The sequence below is a fragment of the Coturnix japonica genome, chromosome 7 (genome assembly GCF_054131305.1).
Source record: "Coturnix japonica strain WE chromosome 7, WE-NBRP24, whole genome shotgun sequence".
NCBI classification, from domain to species: Eukaryota; Metazoa; Chordata; class Aves; order Galliformes; family Phasianidae; genus Coturnix; species Coturnix japonica.
The window spans coordinates 330,118-356,981 of record NC_140669.1 but is presented as its reverse complement, the minus strand read 5'-3'; the positions used below and the strand labels follow the sequence as shown (position 1 = coordinate 356,981).

At 42.5% G+C, this 26,864-nt stretch overlaps 2 protein-coding genes across 33 annotated transcripts in view; one reads left to right on the top strand and one right to left on the bottom strand.

Moving 5' to 3' along the window:
- The window catches only part of CCDC148 (coiled-coil domain containing 148), a 34,879-nt gene extending 16,795 nt beyond the window's left edge, over window positions 1-18,084 (bottom strand). Inside the window, exons 1-8 of one of the 3 annotated variants that reach the window (XR_014947853.1) lie at window positions 17,928-18,084; window positions 9,484-9,558; window positions 6,393-6,514; window positions 5,781-5,884; window positions 4,726-4,808; window positions 4,411-4,574; window positions 4,094-4,189; window positions 3,826-4,007 (exon numbers count right to left, since the gene is read on the bottom strand). Coding sequence is in view for 2 of the 3 variants with exons in the window: in XM_015869296.3 (XP_015724782.2) it covers window positions 3,826-4,007; window positions 4,094-4,189; window positions 4,411-4,574; window positions 4,726-4,808; window positions 5,781-5,884; window positions 6,393-6,514; window positions 9,484-9,558; window positions 17,928-17,970 (869 nt within the window). In the remaining variant the exon portion in view is untranslated. The remainder of the gene's footprint in view (window positions 1-3,825; window positions 4,008-4,093; window positions 4,190-4,410; window positions 4,575-4,725; window positions 4,809-5,780; window positions 5,885-6,392; window positions 6,515-9,483; window positions 9,559-17,927) is intronic. The other 2 variants (XM_015869296.3, XM_032445701.2) reach the window with 2 other exon arrangements.
- A 50-nt stretch (window positions 18,085-18,134) lies between these two features.
- PKP4 (plakophilin 4) overlaps window positions 18,135-26,864 on the top strand; it is a 42,311-nt gene continuing 33,581 nt past the window's right edge. For all 30 annotated transcript variants that reach the window (XM_085552005.1, XM_085551998.1, XM_085551990.1 and 27 more), the window contains exon 1: window positions 18,135-18,248. The gene's annotated coding sequence lies outside the window, so the exon portion shown is untranslated. The remainder of the gene's footprint in view (window positions 18,249-26,864) is intronic.

Genomic DNA, 26,864 nt, shown 5'->3' with positions numbered 1-26,864 from the left:
TCTGTTTGTTTCCTTAAGAAGGGTCTAACCTTTCATTGGGCTCTTTGACAATTCTGAACCTGCAAAGTAAGTGCCGGTTCAAAGCTGGGAGATTTAGAATTACTTCAATGACTCAAAACAAACCCAGATTGCTTTTGCAATATAAGAATTTACTGTGCTGTCATCTGAGTGAACTCTTCTTCTTCTAACTTGACTTTTTATTGGGAATGACATTGTGTTTTTCAAGTTACATTAATAGTCACACAATATGAAAAAAAAAACAAACAAAAAAAAAACAGTGTGAAAAAAAGAAAACAATTAGTCTCCATTACTGAGCACTAATTAAATGATCAAAATTGATGAAATGATAATACCAGTATGCGGCTAGATGAGGAATTAGTTAAAAAGAAGCTTCTAACAGCCACAGAATCATCATCATGGCATAACCAAGCCTGGCCAGGCCTGTCCTGTCGTCCAGTGCCTCAGCTACTGCCCACGGGGATGTATCGCAGCACCACAGCCTGAGCTGCTAAGGGCAAGGTCCACTTGTGCCGATACTGGTTTAGGACTAAGAATACTGAAGTAATAACCTGGATTTGGACACGGATTAATATTAAAATCAATGAAATTGTGGACAGAGCGATCTTTCCCTCAACAATTTTACCTGAGATAGACCTACACTACTCCTAATCTGCACTCATTTTCTTTTAACTTCTCATAAACTGTGTGGAATATCTGACAGACTATTTCCAAGGTGCAGCTGTTCAATTTTAGACCAGCACCATGAAAAGAAATGGAGGTGGTTTCAACCTGGGAGAGAGAGAACATCCAGCCCCTGTAAAAAGTTTATTGTCAATGACCAGCAGCTACTGTACGAGTGTAGGAGACAATGCAAAGCAGGAAATGACTTCAGTAAAGCAGACATTCTCTAGCAATGAAAGTGCTTCCTTGTAGGCTACTCCTTAATTTTTCATGACAGACAATGAAATTAGATGGCTGAGTGCAGGGTGCTTTCATCTTCTTGGAACAAAGAGGAAATAGCGCCCAAGAGTGTAAAAGGAGTTAAGGAACCCACCAGAAAGGGAATGGCTGTGCTGCTATCTTGTAACTGCAAGGCTGGGCTGTGGGTCTCCAAGACAAGAGCTCCTGAGCTGTGACACAGAGGAAGCAGTGGAAAGATGTGCTGTTCCTGCAGCCTCTGTGAAAGATGTCTTGCAACTGATCCTCAGAAATGAGCTTTAAACACCACCCTCCTCTTCTTTTCTCCAGAGAGTGTTTTCAGTGAAATCAGTTCAGTTATTAATTTTAGAATCTGTGCCATAATGTGGTATTTTGAGGTACAGGTGTTCTGGAGAGTAACTTTAATGGACAAATTAATTATTCTTTGCTATGACTTAAACCTCTTTGACTGCAACTGCTCCTGTGGAGGCTTAATTCACTACTTTCCTTTTTCTGAAGATAACACAGCATTCTTTCCAAGCATGCAGGTTTATGAACAGTTTGAGGCCTTTTGCCTACAGTAAAGCACATCCTGACCAGGAGACACTGCACTGCCCACCAGAGGGCAGGGACCAGCACAGACCCTGTACTCAGAAGGCCGTCCTGGTGCCCCCCATCTGCAGGGCACAAGAGTGTGCAAGTTCTTGCACGCACATTTGCCTCAGCCCTCTCACCTCCCTAAGGATCCCTTTGACTACTCACTGCTGTGATGGCAGCTAACGATGGATACTGTGCTGCTCAGGAACAAGGCCAGCTAACAATGGGTGCTTTGCTGCTTGGGAAAGACAGAGAAATTGGGGGTGGTGGAAGATGGCCCAGGGAGCTAACAGCTGGAGCCACATGCGGGTTACTGGAAGCAGGGAAACACAGTCTGCAGGAGTCTTTGTCTGTCAGCTGTGAAGAGATTTGGTCAGCTGTACACAGACAAACAGCTAAAGGAAACATGATCTAGTCCAGTGTATTTGCAACCATTACATGCACAGAGAATTAGAAAATATCTTGCTTCAATAAATGCAATATATTTTCTTAATGAAGCTTTTGTACAATTACATAGGGGAAGACCTCATCTAAACAAAATCTGAAAAGGGACAGCACTCTTTATATTGATATTTAAGGTAGTCTGCTTCTTTAGCACCAGGATATTCACAAACATTTACAAGGCTGACAGCACAACCCAATTCTTAAACGTGCTTCTTGCTTTTCTTCGGTATGTAATTCTGCTACCAGAAAACATTTCAATCTTGACACTGCTTCAGAACAGAAACAGGGAGATTGCCTGACATTCAGCCGGCCTGGGGCAGCTGCTTCCTTTGAAACAAATTTACCGAGGGTTAATCCCTGGCTTTACACTTTTCAAGAACACAAAAGGACTCGGAAGGGAAGCTGCCCTATAATCCCCACATATCCTTTGCAATAGCTGGGACAAAATAAACTTGATGCACTGCCGTGTTGTGGAATCTGCAGACAGACTGCGACAACAATTCTAAATTCTATATGATTAATGCCACCAAGTGAGATGTTAACTTCCCTAGCCATCAATTATGTCATTGCTGATTGTTCCACCAGAAACATCCTATTAACAGGCCTTAAAAAAGGAACCACATTTACTCAGCATAGTCGTAATACCCCTTTCATTGAAAGGATACGGTGCTGAATATGTAGTACTAAATCCATCTTTCAGTTATTTAAATAACCGAGATACCCTTGGAAATGGTGGAAAAAATACAGTTGTACTTAGAGAATCATCAGCTAAAACACATCAGTTCCAAGTCCACAATTTATGGGATAATTTAGAAGCTGTGTATCTCCCAAAAACAAAATCTGTGTTTCAGCAGGAATAAAAGAAGTGAATTTAGATTGCTCAAAACATCATCATCCGATATTATGCTTGAAAAAAAACCTTCAGTTTCTAAAAGCAATAAACATCAAAACAGCTATAAATTTGCCACCTGCTGCCTTTTAGAAGCTATAAAATTTGGAAAGATCAGAACAATTTTTAATAAGTATCACATTATAACAGCTAGGACTTTATAGTAATAAAAGATTAGTTTCAGATAACAGAAGGAGAAGGCCCTACAAAACATCCAGGCAGTTTATACATATGTACATAACATCACTTTCCAGGGGATCCAACATCTTACATTCCCAAACTAATTCATCAGCAGTGGCAGGGTATCTAAGTGCTGCACTGCAAGTACATGTAGGAAAAGGGGAAGTTCAGAACAAGTTTGTGACTGTTTTACCAATTAAAAACAGGTTTTTTTCTGCTCTCTCCAGTTTATTCTGCCCAGGCTCCATATAATTCCACTGACCTTCCCACTCTCCACCTTCTTAAAACCTGACATCACTTTAGCCTAGGGGAGTATCAGTAAGGAACAAAAAGAAGCCAAGGCTGGTACAACAGCTGCAACTCAATACACTCTCCTGGACTCAAGTGAGCTGGAGCAGGAATGCTGATCTTTACTCCCATTAACTTATTATATTTCCAGATTACACATCACATTTCTAGTTCTCTTACATTTCCAGATCATTATGAATGTTTGTGTTCTATTTTTTATTTACAGAAAAATCTCTCCTCCTTTAGACTATCCTGAATCTGCATATATTCTTACATCTATTTATGATGATTATTCGTGCAGTGATCCAAAATTCTTAAAAAGACTGGACCTTTTTATCAGCTTTATAGAGATGCACTTAAGATCTACGCAAACAGCTGCTGACTTACTCTGCATAAATAAAATAGAACCAACCCTTCTAGTAAAGGAAACTGCAGAACCTGTAAATTGCAAAATACATTAAAGTTTATGTTATCCTCTGCAAAAGAAACCCAGAAACAGATATCATTACCTATATACAACACTTAGTTGTTCATCAATCTCTTGCAGCTTAGACCAGTATTCATTTGCAAGCTTATGGTATTCGTTGATAACAAAGTTCTTCAAGTCTGGACAAGGGTACTCCAAAGACAGTAGAGCTGAAGGAACATCATGGAAAAGTCCATTCTTCTCTTCAAATCCATGCACTATGGCCTGTGATGAAAAACGCTGCTCAGCACACTACTCTGCATTACATTTTTCTCCAAAATTGGTAACTACATTTACAAGGAAAAGCTTACTTCTATTTCGTAGTCTTGAAGCTCTCTTTCCAAAGCCAGGCTTTCAAGGTTAAGAAGTTCCAAAATTGTTTTCCCTTGATTCTTCACAGATTCGATCTATTTCATTGAATACATTACTGTTACTTCTTTATATTGTACTGCTATGCTTGTACAGGTTTCAGTGACACAGATCTGCACTAGGGCAAGCACAGAACTTAGTGCATGCTTACTACACAGTCTGAACGTCAGCTTTAGTCTCAAAACATTACATGCAAAATAAATGAAAATACTAAGTAGCCCATGGTCAGAAATCAGACAAGTAAAGTTAAAGCGACAACCTGCTGTAACTTCTCAGCTAGATCATATTTGTTTTTCAGAGATGAGTCTTCTGTGATGTAATGCTGCATTTCAGACAGCCAGAATTTCAAATTCTCTCTTAGTTGCCAGATAGGAGCCACAGTATCTGTTTGGTAAGCATCCCGCTCCTGTGACAATCTGTGCTCTATAAGCAAATGAAACAAAGCTTTCTAAAACACAAAGTATTATGCAGCACTGTGCTTCCTAAATCAAAAACTGTCATGACAGCTATTTTAAAGCTCAATAAGTAATTAAGATAATTTGCAATAATCAAGAAACGAATTGAAAATTCTTACCCATGTTCCACATATCAAAAAAAAAATCATTTTTATGACTTCCTTCATCAAGAAAAGTCTGTATCTCTGCTTCTGCCTTTTCCCTGCAAGATATGAATGAGTTTGACAGAAGATTTGATTGATTTCTTAGTTATTAAGCTTACAAGAATGGTATTTCTCAGATATTTCATTCATTAAACAAAAAGGACTCTCCACATGCTGAGGTACTAAAGGCAGGAGTTTGGTGTGTAAGTGATATGGAGGCCACCCTCCCTCCAGCAAAGCATGCTGTAATTCATCTGCTATATAGCATGCAAACTAATGGATCTAAGACAGCCAAGTTGTGGTTTGGGCAGCAAATTACAGCTCTTTCTGAAAAAAAGAACTGCATCAGGATAACATAACTATTATTTCTGAAAATTCGGAGATAATGTACATCATTCAGAACACAAGAAAACAGCTTCTGCAGCCTGTTACCTCCTGTTCTGTCAATGCATACTGCTGAAGAAAGCCCAGCCTCACCCATTTGACTTTAGATATTTACAGATCACACCCCCTCTCACTCTTCTCTTCTCCTCACTGAAAAGCCCCAGGTCTGCTAGTGCTTCCTCGCACTGCAGGTGCCCCAGTCCTGACCAACCTTAGGCTCTTCTCTGGACTCAAGAAGCTTCCTGTCTGTTTTGACCTGAGGAGCTCAGAACTAGACACAATATCAGTGTGCCCTCACCAGGTCAGAGCAGAGGAGGAAGATGCTGTAGGTAGGGCAGCAGAGGCTGAACCTACCCAATAACCCACTAGATTTTGCTGCCATGCAGCAGACGGCAGCAGAGGGGCAGTCTGACAGAATGGCATCTGACTTGGGAGTGTGCATGGAGCAGAGGTGTGCTCCTGAATTCCTGCATACGAAAAAGATTGCACCTCACTGCCATTCATCAGTGCTTACTGAATGGTTATGCTTTTGCCTGCACAAAGATTTATCTTCTCCTCCCCATGTCCCTTCCATCACGTGTGCTGCACAAGAATCTCTGCCTCCTGATGTATTTACTTAACAGTGAATAAGATTCCTTGAGTCTTACCTGTTCTCACTAAGTCTTTTATACTCTCGCCACCACACTTGGCAATGCTGTTTCAGTAGCATTTGCTCTTTGTTAATTTTTGAAATTTGCTCCATTTTTTTGATCTGCAAGATGATTAAAAGAGTGTCAGTATTTGGGGCATGTTCAATATCTTCATCAAATTTCTTCATATTGAAACGGAATTACAGAGCAGAAAACCTAAAAGCTCTTTACCAAGCTATTTTCTAAAAAACAAGGGGTTCAAATGTAATTAAGTGATGAATTTTCTTTTGGGATCAGTGTTCTTTTGTTCCCATGAGTTCTCATTATCCTCAGTATTTTGAGATAGTCATGTAATGAGTGCAGACAAATTTCCTCTAAGCACTTAAATGTTTCCTGTCTTTTTGGGTTGAAGATCCAACCCATATTCTGTATTTTCATTTCCAAGAAATTTCACACTTCAACAAAAACTGAAGTGTCCATATAAATTAACAGCATTGTAAACTCACATCTTTTGCTCCTTTGAACACAGTCAAAACTATTTGTTATTCATTGTCAGGTTCCATGCAGGCAGTGTAAAGAAATATGATCATTGTATTCAAAAAATGGTAATACACATTAAAAAATACACACCTTAAATTGAATTTTTTTGGTTGCCATTTTCTCTGCTGCAGTGAGTTCACATAGATGTTTGTAGTCAATGGGTTTATACGTCTGACCGCAAAGAGCATTTCTCATAGGATTCACCAGATTTTCTAGTTATCACATAAAACATTTACAACCATGTCAAATTCTCGGGAAATATTTTAAGTATAAGCCATAAAATGAAAGCATTATGCATAGAAATTAGAAACAGTACAATAAAAGCATTAAAAATTTCCATAACAGAGATTTGTAGGTGCTGAATAAGAATCTGATATAAACATAAGCTGATAGAAACAGTAAGAAAAATCAACCGTTTGTCTTTTCACAAATAGTTTATAAAAGCAGTTATTTTTTTCTGTGAGAACTAAAAGAATAATTCACTTCAAATCACATTTACTGGAATTTCAGTAAATTCTAACACAGAAATATGTAAATTTCAATATGAACATAATTATTACACCAACTGGAATACCACCTCAACATTTATTGCCATGTATGAATTAATAGGATTTTTTTTTCCTAAAAAATCCAACTCTGTAAATTAATACTTGAACATAAACTGAATCAGTCTCAGTTACGCTTCTCATCAAAACTTCAGCCAAAAGAACAGCAAGATTTTGCTACAGAACTTCCTTAAAGAAACAAGGAAGGTACTACACTTTGCTTCTGTCACACGTGGTATGGCTCAGAATGCCCACCTTCGGCCTATATCCCTATCATCTGGATTTGAAAGGTTGCCTCAGTACTGAAAGACTGTTGTCCAGAAACCCAGAGGAAGCAGCTGAGCTGCAGAAGCATTTGATAAAGCTTAATCGAGCTGGTCTTTCACCACACAGAGAAGGTAACTCACACTTCTCCCTTCAAGAGATCTCACTGATGGAAAATTTCTTCCATTTTATTCTTCCTATAATCTTTGAACAACTCTCTTCCCCTGCTTTTTAGACCTGTAGGGAGCATTGCTCATCCACTGTCTTCTGTTCCTCTAAATCCAGATCTGAAATCCTCTTCCCTAACTCAGCAAGATTCTACATGAAGACTTCTTCCTTCCTTCTGAGATTGGTTACAACTTTGTTCATCAGAGACCACGTAGCACTCCAGAGGCTGGATGGGGCTGTGAGCAACCTGAGCTAGAGGGAGGTGTCCCTGCCTATAGTGGGGGGTTGGAATGTGATGATATTAAAGGTCTCTTCAGACCCAAGGCATTATATGATTCTGTGATTCTGTGTAACATCATTATGCATTCAAAGAAGGAAACGTTCAGCAGCCAAACCCTCTGAACAACCACATATTCAGTTCTTCCTCTTAAGCCTATTAATCCTTCACTACTGCTCCCAAAGCCTTTAAATCACTGCCAGTCTGTAGTCACTTCAAGCATTTCAAGCAGCATTGGTGTCCACTCTCGGAAGCAGCAGGACACAGCAACAGCTTCAGCATTTCCATAACATATGTAATGAAGGCTCCCTGCAGGCATTTCACCTGGGAGATAAGCCAGGTTTGACATTTCATCCTGTCATACTCATCAGAAATGAATCAGTAACTGCTACTCTTATTAATAAGTGATACTAACTACTCGGGGAAGTCATTAAATACAGTACTAAGCTCCTTCTTTGGTGTGGCATAAATCTCATGGTCTTGGAAATACACAGTAGTGTAATCTTTTGTCTTCCAGAATCCCGATCCTCACCTAATTCCAGGATAGTCTTAAACAGTGCAGGTAAGTGACAGAACAGATCTGCGACAGTCACCTTCCAGAGGAAATAACAATCTGCTCCTCTCTCCCTGCAGTGCCTGTTCCAGCTGCTGCAGTTCTCATGCCATGGCAGACTTTCAGCCTGTCGTGTCACCTTCTGATCAGGAATCAGAAGTTATTCTGAAATCATTTCACAAGCACGACACTCTCACACCAGTTGTTCTGAGCTGTGGTACAGATATCCAGGGTGAGGAACCTACCTGGGTATCACACTCAAAACTGCCATTACCTAACCAGTATTCTTTGGCCTCTAACAGCATTGTCATTCTCCTTAAACCACTTGACGAAATTACAGCTTGATGTCCCTGTTTGACAGCTGCCATTCACCATCAGCTTTTGAAACCCTGCTTTCTGTATGCCAGCTTTATTTCTCAGTGAGGTATATTAAGGATAAGGAGTGTTTGTGGGTTGTTTTGTTTTGTTTTGTTTTTTTACCATGGCCATAGAAAAATGTATGGGAAACACAAAGGTTACACAGGGTGGTACTGCTTCACATCTGAAATAATCAGAAGGGACTGAAGATGGGTTCAGTTCCCCAATCCTGTTGTCACGATTGTCTTTTGCTTATCTTTGTACATCTGAACCTTATGAATCCCCACTAGTAATCTTGTTCAGTTTCTTTTACTGAGGGCCTTACTCTTCAAGGATATTTCTGAAGGCAGTGAAATCTATTTGTGTACAATCAGCTCCAACAAGAGGTTGCTAGCATATCAGATGAAAACTTTACATGTAACATATGTACATTTGTACATGTAAGATAACATTTTTTCAAAATTCTCTGTAATAAATATTGGCTTAACCTGAGATACAGTTTATTAGCAAACAAAAATACTTCAACATTTGCTCTGGTTCTGTAAGGCTGCAGCATGCAGACCCTCAGCAATTTCATCTGTAAGCTGAGAATCTTCATAGAAGCACAGACTGAGTTTTTTCTTCCCATCTTTTTAAGGTATGTTTAACAGTGAAACTTGCCATTAAGTATTGCTATAAACTCTTTGCTCCATGCATTAGTCAGCACGTCGTGGCTGGAAGCGATATCTCTAACATTCAGCACTGCAGAAGGAGCCCCTGCAAAATCCTGAGGCAAGTCCTGCAGAGCTTTCTCATGACCCTCCTCCAAGTCTTTCCAAAGAATTCTCATTTGCTACATGCCCTACAGAAAACCTGACAAAATGACCCCACAGCCCTTTGTGGAAAGAGATTTTGCATTAAACATCAAAATATTTAGCAGCTTCCATACGTTGCAATTAATCACATAGAATATTGCTTAAACAGTTCTATTTTTACTTGTGACAACACAACTGAATTGATACATGACAGTGTACATACCAACATCCATGTTTCTCTGAGCTGTGGACATTCTTCTGTGGTCCGGTTCACTCATTTTTATGTGGTGTTCAACATCTGTTGAGAAACAAACACATCCTGAGATCACCAACACTGAGGATGATAAAAATACACACACAATAAGCACACATTGATTTCTAAGAAGAGAGGTCACAGCAGACAAAGTGTAATTAGAAATTATACAAGTTCATCTTCCATTTTAAGAAAGATCTCACTTTTCTTGCTGCTGTTCAAAAAATCTCTTATATTGTTTAAGGAGCAGCTGAGAAATGGAAACCAAACTATTATTCATTTGATGGATCTGTGACACTGCCACCAAGTAGGTCACCCATTCTTTCCTCTGTGCTTTTCAATATGTATCTGTCCTATGGGCCCAAATGGGAGGTTGCTTTTGGAGCTGCTCTTTGACTTTCAGAAATGGAAGCTTGAGATGCCTCTCTTTTGTATTTACATACTATGGTTTATAAATAGATCTCTTTATACCCTTTCAAAAGTCTCTGCATTAACACCTGGCAACCCAACCCAGCTGTTTCAGAAATACTGGCTTAGTTCTTAATGAGCAGTGGTGACAGGCAGCGCACTTCAAGGACCTACAGCACGCTGGGATCAGCCTCGTGCTTACAATGCAATCACACAATCACCAGAGTTGGGAAAGACTTCCAGGACCATCTAGTCCAACCATAAATAACAGCATCTACAGCGCAGTTAAAAAAAACAAACCAACTTTGATGTCCTAAAAGCGTATTTCCACTTCAATTAGGCACTATCACAGGCTTTGCACGTGAAGAAAACATGCATGCAAAGCTAGAGATGGGGTGTTTCAGCAGAACTGGATGAACACCCAAACCACAGCACAAGGGAAGGCTGCACTCAGCCAGTCTGCCCCAAACCCCTCCCCTCACCCCCAGCTCCACCTCACCAATGCTCCCTGGACACAAACTCCACCTGTAGTGGTGCAGCTTTGGCATTTGCCTGCTCCCACAGTACATAGCAGACCAGCAAAGTCTGTTCATCTGTATTTTGTGGAGTTATTTTTCTGCTGTTCTAGCGAGTCGAACCAGCTTATCCACACAAATTCCAAGGATGGCCCAATGCATCATAAAGAAAAGCAGAGAAGAGCAGCAGAAGCAATTGAAAGGGAATGACTCTGACAGAGAGCTATTAATTTCAGTCAACCCAAACTGTGTAACTGCAACCAAGGATACTTAGTATTGTACGTTCCTGTGAGCTATATTTCTTCCTGACAGCATTCTGCATTGCAGAATCATCAAAAACAGCTTAAGTGTAAAATCCTGACCAAGATGGACAAGTTTCATTGAATGAAGCTCCATTATTGCTGCAATAGAAACAGCAAATGCAGTTGAAACTATAGCCACAACTGCACATACAGTCATTCCTGTGTCTCCAAGCCACTGTTTGATATTCATACCGTATGTTTAGTTAACGATGAAAGTTAGAAAGCAAAGAAAAATCCTGGCTATCAGGTTCTGTACAAGGAATATTGGATGAGGGCAGCAAGTAGAAAATAGTGAACACGCACTGACGGTGTGACATTTCCCAGTGCTTCTCAGTGCATGTTCTCCTATGCTATTTAAATGATAGGAAACTCTCCCTCGCACTAAACCAAAATCAACAAAGTCTAAACGTCATCTACCCTCACCCCAAAGCACTTAGTAACAAGAAAGGGACCATTCCAAGTTTGTTCTGAAAGAAATTGGCAGTACTGGCTGGTCAGAAGTACCTAAAGGCCAACATCTGATCACGGAGGCTGAAGTTAAAGAAGAAAGAAAATACGATAATACATTGAGAGTGTGTTCCTATTATGAAATATTAATGTTTATTTTACAATCTAGTAGTCACTTGCAAACAAATTCACAGTGCTACCCCAAAGTCTGCACGTTCCTCAAGGGGAAAAGAAAGAAAAGAATTAGCGTATTCATTTTGTTGATCCCATTTCCTGTCCTTAATGCAATTGTTTGGGTCTAACCTGTAACCACGTAACCAGGACAAATTCATCCAGCTGAAGGACTAATTCTGCACAGAAGCTGCTGCTTTGTTTGGCCTGTTTGTGATGGTAATCAGCGTCTGTGTGCGCATAATTCTCTATCTGCATATATGCTTCAGTTGGAATTGATTTTTTTTATATCAAATTCATTCTATATGTAGATTCTCTATGTAGAGACTTATAAAACACTGTACAGAATGGGAGTTGCTTACATACTTGCTAAGTTTGTCAAGACACACAAGTAGGAGAGTACACCTGAAGGAACTGATGCAAAAAAAACCACCCAACCAAAACCCCACAGCAATCTGGGCATTTTGCTGTCATTCCAGGGCCACTGCATTCAATGAAGTAAGAACAAGTGCTAAGAACAAGTCCTCTCACGGCCTTTTCTGCACCATGCCATACGTTTGTCATTCAGACTTTCAACTAAAATCATTTTTGGATACCACAAATTCGATGTTATGACCACTACAAAATGGAAAATGAGTATGTTGAGATCATTTTGGAAAGGGCAGAATCTGTTTAAACCCATCTTCAGTAACTAGAAAATGTAGCAAGGAAAATTATATCGGCACTGCAAGTTTATTTATTTTTGCTGTAATGCCACTGTTTCTAAAACCTCTTCAATGCTATCAAAGTCCCTCTAAGCCTCAGTTCAGGCACCACGCTTTCAGGCTTTGTTCTAACTTCAATGCAGCCTCCAGGTTGGAAGCCTCGATGCATCATAGAAACAAAAAGTACAAGAGAAGAAAGAGGCTTTGAACAGAAGCCATCGCTGCATAGAAGACTGCTCCCCACGCCTGCTAAACCAGCCATGTCTACAAGCGGCCGTGACTAAACCCTTTACTAACAGCAAGCAGCACAGGGCACACCAGTCATCCTTCCCTGCTCCTGCTGATAAGTCGGTGCTTCAATACAGCCCAGAACTCTGCAAGGTAATATGGATCTGTCCTCTTAAAGGAAGGATCATGCCTCCAATCTGACTAAACATTTAAGAACGTTCTTAATGCAAATGCTTGCGCTTCAAGTACATGACTTAAGCATAATCTTAAATGGGAACACCAGACATAAAGGCAAGATGCTGTTCCCTTTCATTTAAATAGAAATTCAGCTCCACAAGTGTTAGTCAGCATTTCTGGAGCAAGCAAAGCCTGCACAGTTTGCCATTAGGCCGTCACACGTCACAGCTCCTGATGGCTCTTACTCAGCAAAGGTCCCAGTTCCACAAGCATGAGACTTCACAAAGAACAGAACTATTAACTTTAAAGGAGCCTGGATCTCACTGCCCCCATTCAACACATCGTTTACATACAAAAGTCTTTGCCGATTCAGATGATGTCATCATCATTTTTTCTTCTCGGCTAAATTGATGCTAATTGACAGAAGAGTAAAAATATTGTGGAGGTGGCATTTAATGGTCTGGACATGCTATTTAAAATAAATCTTTTAAGCAGGTTTTAAATCAGATGTATTATAAATGTAAAGTCCATGATATGAAGCCATATCGACTCTACACAAAACACAGTTGAACAGCAGAATCACTGACAGTTTAGTAGGTGCAGAGATTTTGGGGGAACAAGGGTTGCTTAATTTTGCAACAGGAGGTGTTGGCAGTGCCAGTAAATCACTACTGATGTACACAGTTAAAAATAAAGACCAGGAATGAAACACTGAGTCCAGTGAAAAATGTTAGGAACGAACAGGAGCTGTGATGACAGGAGCAGGGCAGATGTTTCCTGGCAAACTCAGGAAAAAACAAACATTCAAGTCCCCCAGTTTCAGTGCTCTCCCATTCTGATGTCTAGAGATCTCTTAATATCTAGGGGGAAAAAAACCCAAAGCCTTCCACTAAATATTAGGAGGAAACATCAGTTTCTTGGCTTTGCATATTTCCATTCAAAGGAAAGGGATTCTAACACGCAGGTGTCTGAACACTCTGGTCCTCAGTATTGTTAGCAAAAAGAGGCAGAAAAGTCACTCATTGTACAGGATGGAGTAAAACTAAAAATAACCACCTTCAGTCAGACCCGTTTCCTCCTAGCAGCAAAATGAGTGCCTGAAAATCCTCCTCCAAAGATAGCACACGAGAATACTTTCATCATTCAATGTCAAAACAATTGTTAGAGAAGTCCCACAGTTGGATTATCATTCACATCATCATTCCTTAATGAAAGAACTACGGAGCTGTTTGAAACAGTCAGGTATTAGAAACTGTATGTTCCCAGAAGTGACACAGTCCTCTTTGTCTGATAAAACTTCATTAAGTAAATCTCAATCCAGAATATGAAAATCAGTTGGAGGAACACTTTGAGCAATCAGCCTGTTGGAAGAACCTGCCAGGGAGCAAAACAGAAACGAAACAAACAACCTTTCTGAATACCCATACACAAACTATTATAGGCTTCTATTCCCCTCTTATATATTTGAATAATATAACTAGCAAACCTGAGATAAAATAAAGGAAATTCCGCATAGGAAAAAAAAAATTGTTTTCACCGTAACAATAAGAAAGGAAACCAAATTTCTGATAGTGGACAAAGGACACGGGAAGGTGGGAAATGGAGTCACCCAAACCTGCCAGGCAGCCACGAGCCAAGGGACACAGCTGCCACTTGGCCGTGTTGATCTGTGCAAACATGGACAGACCATCTGCACTGACCAAGGGTAGCGTTTAAAAGTGAGCCAGACAACACACCTGCCCATACCAAAGCATCATTGAAATTCAGAGCATTACCTCCATGTGTAGCATTAAAATATTACAAACTAAACCATATGCTTTGACACATTTATGTAAAAGATTCACAGGTAGAAGGGAGTGAATTTATCCATCACAGGAGCCTATAATTTGCTCCATTATTTAAGAAGTAACAAGCATACAGTAAAATTGACCCTTAGTTAGCAGACTTCAAAGCATGTCTGCTCATTCAATCCCATAGCTGGAAAGGAGCGTATTTGCAGTGGTGCATAGAACAGCTTAGTACTATGCTGCTCTGGAATCCTTCATATAAAAAAAACAAACAAACATTGATCAACATCACTCATTTAACATAAGAGAGATTAAAACGCAGCAGAAAAGTGTGGAAGAATCAGCATTCCCTGCATTACACCAAAGTGTCTCGGTGTTGCCTTTTTCTGCTCATGGAAAACAAAGTCAAAGCAACAGTCTGAGGCACTCTAAGGAGGGAGATGTTAGGGGAACAAAACATTGCAATTTCATTATCTCTTCAGGTTCATCAGGTTTGGAAAAAAAGCATTTCAGCCACCCACACAAAACTGACATTGTCTGATTTCTCTCTTGAGCCAGAAATAAACACGGACAGCAGAGAAGCCCTAAGAAAAGCTGTCCCCTTACTTAGGGTTTCTTTGCTTAAGAGCACCAATGAAATGATGCTCCTGGCCCCAAATTTAACCTGCCTTCCAAACACTGAAACGAGCCAAGTAAACCCTTCTCACGCCTTTATGTCAGAAGAACATTTAACTTTGTGATTAAAAACAAAGCCAGTCACCTTGGTAACCTAAAAAACACATTCCCTCTAAGAGGTGGTTCCCAGAACTAGGCAAGGCACAGCACTTCAAACTGCCTGTAAGAAAGCACTGCACAGTTCCTTATTCCCACATTTATGATCCATACAGGTCATTCCAAATTGTAGAGGAAAGAAAAAAAAAAGTCTGTTTTGTTATTTATAAAAGCTTTGGTGCCATTCTCCTTCCTAAGGGCTTTAGATTTACCCTTACTCAAGGACTCTGCCCTGCAAAGCTATGGCCATTCTAGTCAGGATCCAAAGGACAATGTAGCTGCATGGATAACCTTAAACATACCAAAACAAACAGTTTTGTAAGGTCTGGGTCAGTATTGTATGTTCTTAGTACTACGCAAATATACAACAGGAAGCAACAGAACATTTTTCTAAGGGAACTAGAATATATTTAAGAACAACTGACTAACCCTCAACTAAGGCTGCGTGTAATAACCAGAAAGGTCTCATGGGACTAATAGCATTACTTAACAAAAGAATCTTTCTGAAGAGAAGCCCAAAGCTGTGAAGTTTGAGAAAAGAAGCATCTCTTCATTTTGTAGCAGAAAGGGATGGGTTAATGAGAAAAGAAAATGCTTTACTTTAGGTGATAGAGCAACATGGAACAAAAGACTGCGATAAGAGCAGCCAGTGCTTCAGAGCAATGTTCCACCTACAGCAACACGGGGCCAGTGGAAAAAGGATGCAGTGACACAGGCAGGGAGAGCTGGAGAGCTGGGCTTAAGGGAACTGCAGCAGAACTCTGAGTACCATCACATCTACCATGACATCTGACACTGACATAAATCAATACCAAGTAGTAGCAGAAGTTCAGCAGAAGACACCTGATGTCACTCAGAGCGCACAGAAGTTGTTGGTTCGCTGAGAAAGAAATTATGTTCTGATAACTGAGTTTAAATTTCTGAAAAGAAAAAGATGGAAATGCAAATAACTTGGTGTCATCCAACAGTTTTCCTCATTTACTTACTGTTAAAGAGAGAAAGAGAAATCTATAGCAAAGACAGAGCATGGTATTATATGCCTCCATGTGAGACTACATATATCTGTAAAAACCCTTCGCTGAAACAAGATGTCACTCCATTACTCTTTCAGAAATACATCTTCTATTAATTCCCGCATCTCCTTAGTTTACAACAAAGGAGGCACAGGAATGCACACTGCTTTTCAAAATCAGATGAAAATACAGCTTACAACCACCCAAAAGTAATCTGGATCATGATTGAGTTGTTGTGACATCAACACAATGCCTTGCAGTAACTTTTAAAGTCAAATTGTAGGTTTCAGTGATGAGGGGAAAAGCCCCACACATCCGAATGATTTCCATTGTGGATGCTAAGAAGCTGCTCATCTGTTCAGTGAGCCTGCCATGAGCGTTACCCTCTTCTCCAGTCATTTTTCCCCCAAACCTTTGTAATTTCAGCATCTGTAAGAAATTACAGATAAGAGAAAGCACTAAACAGTTTTCAGGAAAAAAAAAAAAGACAAAGCCAACATTGTTTTGGTGCCTAATACTGATCTTTCCAGTCCCGCTTTTCCAAGGAGCAAGCTTTCTGTGGCAACAGCTCCCACTTTCTAATCAAGGCCATGGTTCCTGCGTGCTTACCTCAAATGAGAAAACAAGTGATCTTGCAAATAGAGAAACTATTGCTGAAATTAAAGATAGGCATGAGGATGTTTTGCAAGGACCATGAACGTCATAGAATCACAGAATATCCTGAACTCCTGGACCCACACAGCACCGCCTGAACACAAACCCTATGGCTGAGAGCACTGTCCAAATGTTCCCTGGCAGCTCACAGCCATGTCCACTGCCCTCTGCAGCAAAGCCTTCCCCTCACTTCCACCTGACCCCCCACATGCTCCAAGCTGTTCCCTTGGGCACTGTTGCTATCACCATAGAGCTGCCATATCACCATAGGCTGCCACAAGGCCGCTCCTCAGGCTCCTCTTCTCTGTGCTGATCCAACCCAATTGCTCCTCACGCGTGTTCCTTCTACACAGAAGCATACAGCACTGGAAATGAGCAAGGGAAACTGGAATTTTTGGCCCAGTCTTAGGGTTATGATACCACAGGCTCAGTGAGTCAGCAGGACACTGTGCACTGCTGCAGTGCTGAGACTGATGGCTCAGACTGATGGCTTAGAATGACGGCTTGGAATGATGGCTTGGAATGATGGCTTGGAATGATGGCTTGGAATGATGGCTTGGAATGGTGGCTTGGAATGGTGGCTTGGAATGATGGCTTGGAATGATGGCTTGGAATGATGGCTTGGAATGATGGCTTGGAATGGTGGCTTGGAATGATGGCTTGGAATGATGGCTTAGAATGGTGGCTTAGTCTGATGGCTTAGAAGGCCAATGCCACCCTGGCTGCTATCAGGAATAGTGCAGCCAGCAGGAGCAGGAGGTTTTTGTCTCCCTGTGCTCAGCTCTGGTGAGTTCAGGTTGGACATTAGGAGCAGTTTCCTCACCAAAGGAGTGCTCAGGTGCTGTAACGCTGCCCATGGGGGGTGGTTGAGTCCCTGACCTTTGGAGACGTCCATAATGTTCAGGTGTTGTATTAAAGGATGTGATTTAGTGGGGAAATACTGGTGGTAGTGGACACTTGGTCTAAATGGCCTTAAGGCCCTTTGCCAACCCTGGTAATTCTATGATTCCAAGGGATATTTTTGGGGGAGAATGTTGCAGGTCACACAGCAGCAGAACTAAAATAAAGATAAATGGGATTAATTTCAAATGAAATAATGCTTGAAGGTCGCAAGCAGCAAGCTGAAAGGCCAAGAGATGGCAATGAGCCACCTTACATAGCCTGTGCCTCCTGTATGCACAGCAATGCTCAGAAATACACTTACATTTGTTAATATACTCCAATATCGGACACTTACCGGCCGTGGAGCGGCCCGGCTCTCTGTGGTGAACACCCGGCATCGCGCCGCCTCACAGCATCGTTAACCATAGCAACCTCAACTCCCCCCTCCATTGGCGAGCTCATCGCGACGCTCAACCAATCCCGTGCCGTCCTGAGCACCGTACAACCAATAGGCGTTGAGAGGTGGGCGGGGCGTAGCGTGACGTACCGCGGGAGGCGGAGCGAGGCCGGGCGGAGCGGGCGGAGGCGCCACAAGCGCTTCAGCCGCCGCCACCATGGAGACCCCGGGTTAGGGCCCAACCGGACCGACGGGCGGCCTCGCCCGCCGCCGCCTGCGGTGAGTGGGACAGCGGGGGGAGCTGGGCCTTGGGCGGGGGTCGGCGGAGCTCGGGGCCGCGGCGGGCCAGCCGCCGCGGCCCCGAGCTCCGCCGACCCCCGCCTTGACTCCGTCCGTCGCAGCGCGGAGCCCCGAGGCCGCAGCGTTTGAGGCGGAGCGACGCGGCCCTGTGTGTGTGTGTGTGTGTGTGTGTGTGTGTGTGAGCACGGCGGACATGTGAGCACAGCGCACCTTTGCACCGCGCCGGGATGCAGGGTTGGCCATCGAGGTGTGGTCTGCGCTGCGGTACGGCTGACGTGACGGTGCCGCGCTGTGTCTGTGCCTTAGAGGTCAAGGGAAGAAGGAGAGAGTTGCGCTTTGCTGTTCGATGGGGGAGATTCGTTTGGCCATTGCCGGGCGTTGTGGAGGGGCTGCTCTGTGCTCAGCCGATGGGGAGCATAAATAATTGCACTCTGCACTCCTGCTCGGCTTCACGTGGTTGTTAAAGTGTACACACAGAGGTTGGATCCGAGATGAAGGAGGAAAGGTTTAGGTTGGATGTTAGGGGCAAGTTCTTCACTAGGAGAGTGGTTAGGGCCTGGAACAGGCTGCACAAGGAGGTTGTGGATGCCCCGTCCTTGGAGGTGTTCAAGGCCAGGTTGGACGGGGCCCTGGGCAACCTGATCTATGGGGTCTCTATGGGGATCTATGGGGTCTCCTGGGCAACCTGATCTAGTACATGTGTATATTTGGTGGCCCTGCCAGGCAGGGGGGTTGGAACTACACAATCCTTGAGGTCCCTTCCAACCCGGGTCATTCTGTGGTTCTGCTGGATGTTGGCAGTATGTTTGAATGGCTTTGTGAGTGCTGCCTTGGTTTTGTTGGGCTTTATTCATTGATTTATTTTTTTCGGTTGTGCTGAAAATGAGCAATTTCTGCAAGTGTTTCTCTGGTTGTTTGGAAGAAAGCACCTGTTCCAGGGTCGGGGTTAGCAGGAAGAGGCTGTTGTTACAAGCATGAACAATAATTGGGTTTGTTAGCAGAATACAGTGATACCATGTAGAAAAGTGCCCTGGAACGGAGGTGTAGCTCTTGGTGCTTGAGGGGAGGGCCTTGTGATGTCAGCTGCATTTTGTATTGCTCTCATCTCCTATTTATGTTCTTAGTATTTTCCATCAGTGTCCGGGTTAGCACCTGTGTGTACCAGAAGCTTCTCGCTCAGATTCATCCCAGGGCCAATGGAGCAGAGCAGCCCCAGGGCAATGAGGCCCGGTGTCTCCTGCTGTGCTGGTGCTGCTCTGGAGCTGAGGGCAGCCCTGGCTGTGCCCGGGGTGAAGGACAGCAGGGAGGTGAGCTGGGAGCAGCAGCAGGAACTGTAACGTTTGGTGGGAAACGTCTTGTAAGAGTTACTGCAGAAATGGGGTTTTGTTGCCATGTATAAAACACACGGTGCATCTCCGTGATCAGCTCCTGCTGCAGTGGCTCCAACTCCTCGTACTTTCAGGAGTCATTGCCTTAGTTTCTGCATTTCGTTCAGCCACGTGCTGTTCAGGAAGAGGGAAGAACCACTTAAATTTCAGTCAATTGATGTTTTCGTTGTTGTTTTGTTTATTTCATTTTGAATAACGAAGGTCCTGAAACTATCACCAAAAGGAGAGGCTTAAGGTGGAAGTTCTCTCCATGGCAACTGGCAGCACTTGTGGAGCACAGGGCACACACACCTTGGGCATGTGCCGGGCTGGGCAGGGTGACGTGCAGCTCGGTCTGACTCAGCTCTTGCTGAAGGGCTGCGGCTCCAGGGCTCCAACCAGTCGGGCTGGTTTGCGGCTGCCAGGAGCCCAGGGAAGCTCACGGCCCAACTTTACCTTCCTTCCAACTTTACCTTCCCAGGTCTCCTCGCTTCCCTCTGTTCCAGGCAAAAGAAGGCAATAGCGTGTTAGGGAAAGTCAGAGAGCTGGGAAAAACCACTCTTAGTGTTTTTAAACAGGATGGCTTTTAAGCAATTCTGTTGTTTTCAGATATTTTTTATATGCATGCATCTCTTTCCCTATTATTGTTTTCTTCCCTCTGAACAGAAGAGCTAAATAAAGTATTCCTATCACCTCCTGTAGGTACAGAAGGAAAAAACAGCGAAGTACTGTTCTCTCTCCTAAATGTCTCCATGGTCATCTCTCGTGGATCTTTCTTCCCACCCCTGGTTCTTTAATTTGCAAAGCACAGGGAAGCAAAGACCAGCCAACCTCCTGCTAATTGGCTTTTTCAATCAGTGTAACTGTGCCTTTATTTTAGCACACAGAATAAAACTACCAGCTATTACTTTCTGCGGGGGATTGATCCATCATTTAAGAGGAACTGAAGTTAACCTCTTTTCTCTCCCATGCACTGGGATCTGTTCTCTATATGAGATGTTATCTGGGTGCTTTAACTGAAATGTGGTGAGTTTCTGTGAGCCTTAAATCAAATCTGTAGCTAACCTCGTGTTCTGTGATTTGATATTAAGGGGAAGAAAGAAATCTGTTGTAAGTCCTTTGAAGACGTACGAGCTGCAACTTGTCTGCTTCGCAGCTCAATGGAGGGATTTTTAATGTAGTTACTGTTTATGCAACCATAGGCTAATAATTATGGGCAGTGAGTAAAATTTACCCTCTAGCTATTGGATCCGCAAAGCAAAAGCTTCATAGATACTGTGTAGGCTGTATAATTGGCCAGCCTTTTCTGCTTGTCATACTTGTAAATAGGAGCTCAGAGCACCAGGTCTCCCTTCCCTTAGCAGTGCTATGCATTGGAGCGCTGGGTGGGAGAGCTCTGCGGCGCTCGCTTGCAGTGCCCGTGTCAGCTGGCAGCAGCACAGGATCCAGCACGGCAGCCTGCACAGCCCCAGGTGGGTCATGGAGCATCCTGTGCTCAGCTGCAGGAGCGGCACAGAGCTGCCTGCGGGGCAGCAAAGGGGCCGAAGGCAGGAAGGTGGAAGGTAGGGCTGCTTGGTTCTGTGCCAGGCAGGGGCAGAGGTGGCGGAGGTGAGGGGAAGGGAGGAGCCGTGCTGCACAGTGCCAGGCATTGCTGTTTGCTCAGGAGATGTTCAGCTATAAAGAGACAGGGAAGAAGCTGTTGGGGAGGGGGGTAAGACTCGGTTACTGTTTGCTTGCGTGCAAACACTTACTCTTAACAAATCTTACTCTCAACAAAACCTTGTTACAGCGCGTAAGTGGTCTGAAAAGCCTCCGGCTATCACCAGGCTATACTTAAAATGAAAAAGGTGCTCAAAAACATTTGCTTTATATGTGCTCAAATAGAAATTATCCATATCTCAATTGACACTATTTGTTTATGCCATTTCTGCTGGAAATACAACATGAACAGGACACTTCCCGTTTGGTGCTGATTGCTGTTCTTTTCCTGCCAGAAAAGAACTAAAAGGCTGCTGCCTTCCGAAAGGAAACCTTTTCATTTCTAAACGTGGTCTGCATCGTCTCAAATCGGCAGTTCTGTTATCACGGAACATGTGAATTGGATGTTGGTGTTTTTGTGTATCACAAAGGTAGATCCAGACGGTGAAAAGTTATAAAGTTGTAATCATTTTTGTTAGCCCGTTCCTGTGGAACGCAGCATTCTGAAGTATGAAGATACAAAATAAAACAAACCCACCCATCTCGGAAAGAGTTTAAGACCAGTGACAGCTCTTTGAATTCTGCTTCATGGTGACATGCTTCAAAATGAAGGTATTTTGTATCTTTCACAGAAGTGAAAACAAAGTATCGTATGTCATTCCAGTTGATTTCAAGGGCTTCCCAACAAGTGAATCACTCGGAGGAGTTCTGTGTTCAGGAGTACTGCACACATGTGGCACCATTCACCAGTTGTCACTTATAGATTCCTACTCAAGTCTGGTACAGTATCTATAGGTAACTGCGGGGATGGCTCTTAGAGCTGACGTTTCTGCTTTGTTTTTCTTTGAAAACAAAACAGCTTTTTGAGAAATAAGGTTCAACACGTTAGCATATGGTAAAATGAGACGGTGTTCATTCATTCATAGTGCATAAGCAGCACACTGATATGCCCTCTGAGGTAGAGGGCAGTGCATGCTCCATAGAGTTCACAGACCAAAGGACAGAGTTAGATGAAATAAGCAGAGCAGAGCATCCCAGTAAGGGACTGATGGTAGTACAGAGTAACTCCGTGCAGGGTGCTTCCGTGCAGGAGCTTCTCTTCCCTGCTATTTGGGTTAGCCACTAAAGAAACAAAAGGAAGTTTCCGTGGGTTCTGCCATTGTTTCTTAGCATCAATCCTGGTGACAGCCGACTTTGACACCTGTGAAATTTCTCTCCAATTAAATCAGCTCTTTCCTAGGAGATGATTCTTCAGTAAATAAATAAATAAGTGGGAGAGCATTGTTTGGAGCTCCCTGCAGAACAATGAGGCTGTTCTCAACGCTCCAAATGTTCCTGTGTCAGTTTCTGAAGTTTTCCTGATTTTTGGTTTCTGGAATTCAAACAGAAAAGGAGTTTTCTTACACTCGGGTAATGCTCCAGATAATGTTTGTTACAGAAGGAAGGCTTTATGGACGGCATCACGTAATGTCTGAGGTTATTTTAACACGTTCAGATTTTAATGGTTCCAGTAAGATAATCTGGGTAGAACATCCCTCATTGGTACAATGCATGTGTCTTTGCTGATTAAAATGGTTGACAGAGACATCTGAGCTAATCATTGGTTGTTCCTAACCAAGGTTTCCCACCCTGCTCCACTAAAATAAGTGGGCATGGCTTCATTCCTGCTCTGTCTCTCCTTGCCCAGGATCTCATCCAGGCTATCTTAGCTGCTTTCTCTTAACAGAGGTAGGCTGCAGCCTGCTGAAATTAGGTGTGTGTTGCACAGAATTGGAGCCATGCTAGAGCTTTTTATCTGGGGTGCAAAAGGCCTTCTAATACTAAAAGCTGAACTGTGGGGTGTGCTTTTTCCACCCCAGTATGAATAAATGTTAACTGTGAGACTTGTGCAGTGACATTCTACTAGCAGTCATTGACCAATTAACAACCAGCTGCAAAACCTTTGGCAATTTATAGCAGCATTGAACAGGAGAGCAGAAATGGAAAAATAAAGAAATAAATAGAAAATAAAGAAGAATATGTACTACAACTTTTATTTCATTAACCTCCCCAGTGTCCTATTCTTTTACATTTGTACTCATCAACAAGCTTTTTTTAACTAATGCAGCAGGTGAAGATCTGCATGGAGTCGTGTAGTCCATTGCAATTCAAAACACTGAAGTTTATTTCAAAACACTAATTTCAAAGTCAAATCTTGGTTCCAGCCAACAGATGAATAACTGCTGCTCTTCTGCATCCTTTGCTGCAGGAGCCTGGCATTTGTAGTGCTTAAAGGTTTTAAAGGGAGATTTCTTACAGAATATTAAAAAAATAATCTGAGAAATACCTTGTATTCTGTGTTCCTTCAGGATATTTTTCCCTTTTCTAATATAACATTTAGAAAGGTTCTGCAAGTTAGAGCTCTTTATCTGTTTTGCCATAAGTTTCTGTCATAGAAGCTGCGGATCCCCATCCATGGAGACATTCAGGGCCAGGCTGGATGGGGCCCTGGGCAGCCTGATGTAGTGCCTGACACAGCGCTTGGCAGCCCTGCCTGTGACAGGCGGGTTGAACTAGATGGTCCTTGAGGTCCCTTCCAGCTCAATGTTCTATGATTCTAACTTGTTGCCTAATATCACCGTCACAGGTTTGGATCCTGTAGGAGATCAATTATGAAGATTTTGTGTTTAAATTGGTTGTGGTTTTTTGCCGTCAGGACCCTGTCACACCCAAGCAGCGGCTGTATGGCTTGGTGTGTCTGTCTTGATGGTCTGTGATGGCACAAGTGCACCTCTGTCTCCAGAAAAGTCAGCAAACTTTCCATGCAGAAAGTACTCGACTGCATGCGGAACATGAATGTGTGATTCTAAAACCTGTGTGTGTCCAGCTGTACTTGTCATTGATGTAATGCTATGGATGGATGCTAAGTGTAGGTATGTAGGCTAATGGGCCTAGCTATTATGTGAAGCTATTTGAATCTATTTTATTTAAGAGCTCTAATGAAGATGGCTCTGCCTCAGTGTGAAGGCAAGCAGATCACCGTGATACTGACCGAACATTTTACAGCAGGAAATGAATCAAAACTGAACTGACTGTAAACACATCCCAGAGGAGCCGGCTGCCTTCTGCTGTTTTAACCGGTGTGATTTAAATAGTTTGACTTGCTTTATGGTAGATGCTATTTTATTTGTGTACTAAGGTACATTTTTGCCTTAAGAAAAAGTAAATTGGATGTAGCAGTATGATAGCCCAGAGCAGAGGAGCCTGAGGGGAGGTCATGGGGCGGCCCTACAGCTTCATTTGAAAAGAATATGATGGCAAAATCTTCTGTAGATGCACAGAATCAGTAGCTTATTAAGCAGAACTTTCCTGTTGAAATTTTAGCTTTGAGCGTGTTATAGTTGGCATGGCCCCATGTGTTTCCATCTGTTGCAGAGAGGCCATCACCAAAGTTAGGTCATCTGTTCATCGGAATCCAGCAGGAGACCTGAAGGTCGTGCTGCTGTCTTGGTGAATGGCATGTTTCCTTTGTGAAGTCCTGTCCTAAGAATCTGAGAAGTTTAAGACATTTTGTGTAGATAAAACATGATGTTCTACAGCTGATTTCCTCATAGGTTACTGACCTGCAAGCTAAGAAATGGGGAAATGGGATGACTTCTGAAGATATCTCCACGTTTCCAGGTGTGAATCTTTCCATGACTAAGCAGTAAGCACTGCTGCTTAAGGCTGTTATGAGAGAGGGAAGAGCGTGACCCTGTGACTGGCACACATCTATTACTCTTTGTGTTTCTGATTTATCTTGACCCAGAAAACCACGGATGCGTTATCCCATCAGTTCAGCTCGAGCAAATGCTGTCTCTTAAGGTGACTGTAAACAAGAAGCTGAGGTACATCTGTCTTTTTCCATGTGCAACAAAACTGTTGGCGTGAGCCCTTCTGTTCCTTAACAGGAGGATGTTGGCAAGCGGCATCAGTATAAAACTGGGCAAAGATGGGACGAGGTGGTGACGGGGCTTGTGTTCACCGCTCCGTACTTGGATATGTTGCTCTGAAGTTTGCATTAATAGCCTCACTGGAATCTACTTTTAAATCACGTAAAAAAAAAAGATTCTAAAAATGCTTTTTGGAAGGTGCATTGAGAGCTGTTTGGAGTGAACTAGCAGTTACTATAGAGAAACGAGTCACAAACTGTACTTGCCATTGCGAGCAAGAAACCTCTTAATTATTTCTTCAAGTAACATCTTTTATATGCAGATGTTGTATTCCAACTATGTCATGGAGCCGCTTTTCATTTACTTTTTGTTGTGTCTCCCTTGGGCAAAAAAGATGAACTATATATACTCCTGTAAAAGAGAAGCACACGGCGGATTTTGGAGCCCTGTTTGTGCCCCTCCTTTGCTGGGCATGTTGAGGCAGCATTTGCTGTGTTGCTGGCAGCTTTACCTATCGGGCCCTATGCAAACTTAGCCAACAGAGAACTTATTAGGTGAGTATTAAAAGAGAAAGGAAAGAGAGGTGAAACCTTCTCACTCCTCTTCCGTGCCTTTGAAATGCTTCATTTAAGAAACTTTGGATTCAAAACAGTCTCTCTTACAAACAAGGAAACAAAAAAAAATGCAATTAGGTGGATCCTGTTAATGTCTGTAATTTGTTCTGCTGCATGTGGTATTGAAAAGATAACTAAGAACCGGCATAAGTGAAACGTTTCCTATTTTGTCAGGTACAAATGATGCATGTAAAATTCTCAGCTCCTGTGGCGCTGTGTATGGGTGTTTCTTGTTTATTTCTCTCCTTAAAGCAGGAGTGGGTTTAGTGCTGTTTTCTGCCAAAGGGTGTTCAGGCTTTGCTTGGCTTGGGCTGCTCCTGCCAGCTGCTTGCTGCTCCTTTGGTATTCGGAGTTGGGTTCAATATCGGCTCTCAGAAATTGTATACATTTTTATAAAGCAAATGTAAGACGTTCTAAAAATGGAAAGGAATGTCTCGAACTGCAATTAATGCTTAAGCGTTATATGAAATAGCAGCCTTGAAAGTCTGGAAGTGCATTCTTTTCTGCTGTTGTCATCCGTGAGTGCATTTCCTGAGTTATTATACTGACGTTGTCCTGGACTTGCCCGCTCCTGCTCGCGCTGTGCTTTGCTGTTTTGAAAGTGGAAATCCCCTACATCAGTAATTAGTTGTTGAGTTTTAAGGCGAACTATTGTGTAATTCTCCAGCTAGCTCATGTTATTGAGAGGATTTGCTCTTGATAGCTGTGTTTTATAGCCCTCATTTGAGCTTCATGCTAAAGCATGGTGAAACTGATTGTGTTTGTACCTTTTTTGGTTGTAAATAGCTTTGCTTATTAAAATATTAAATTTAACATTCTCTTGTGTGTAGAAGTTTGCACATGGAGCCTTCTTAGCAGCACTCTGCATTGTGATATGTAGTTCTGCTTCAGAGAAACACTGAGTAACGTACAGTTCAGCAATTGATGACAGACTTGTTTTGGTGAGGATTATTGCTAATCCACAGCCATGAGCTTTGGCAGTTATTGCCCAGTCTGTGTTATCCA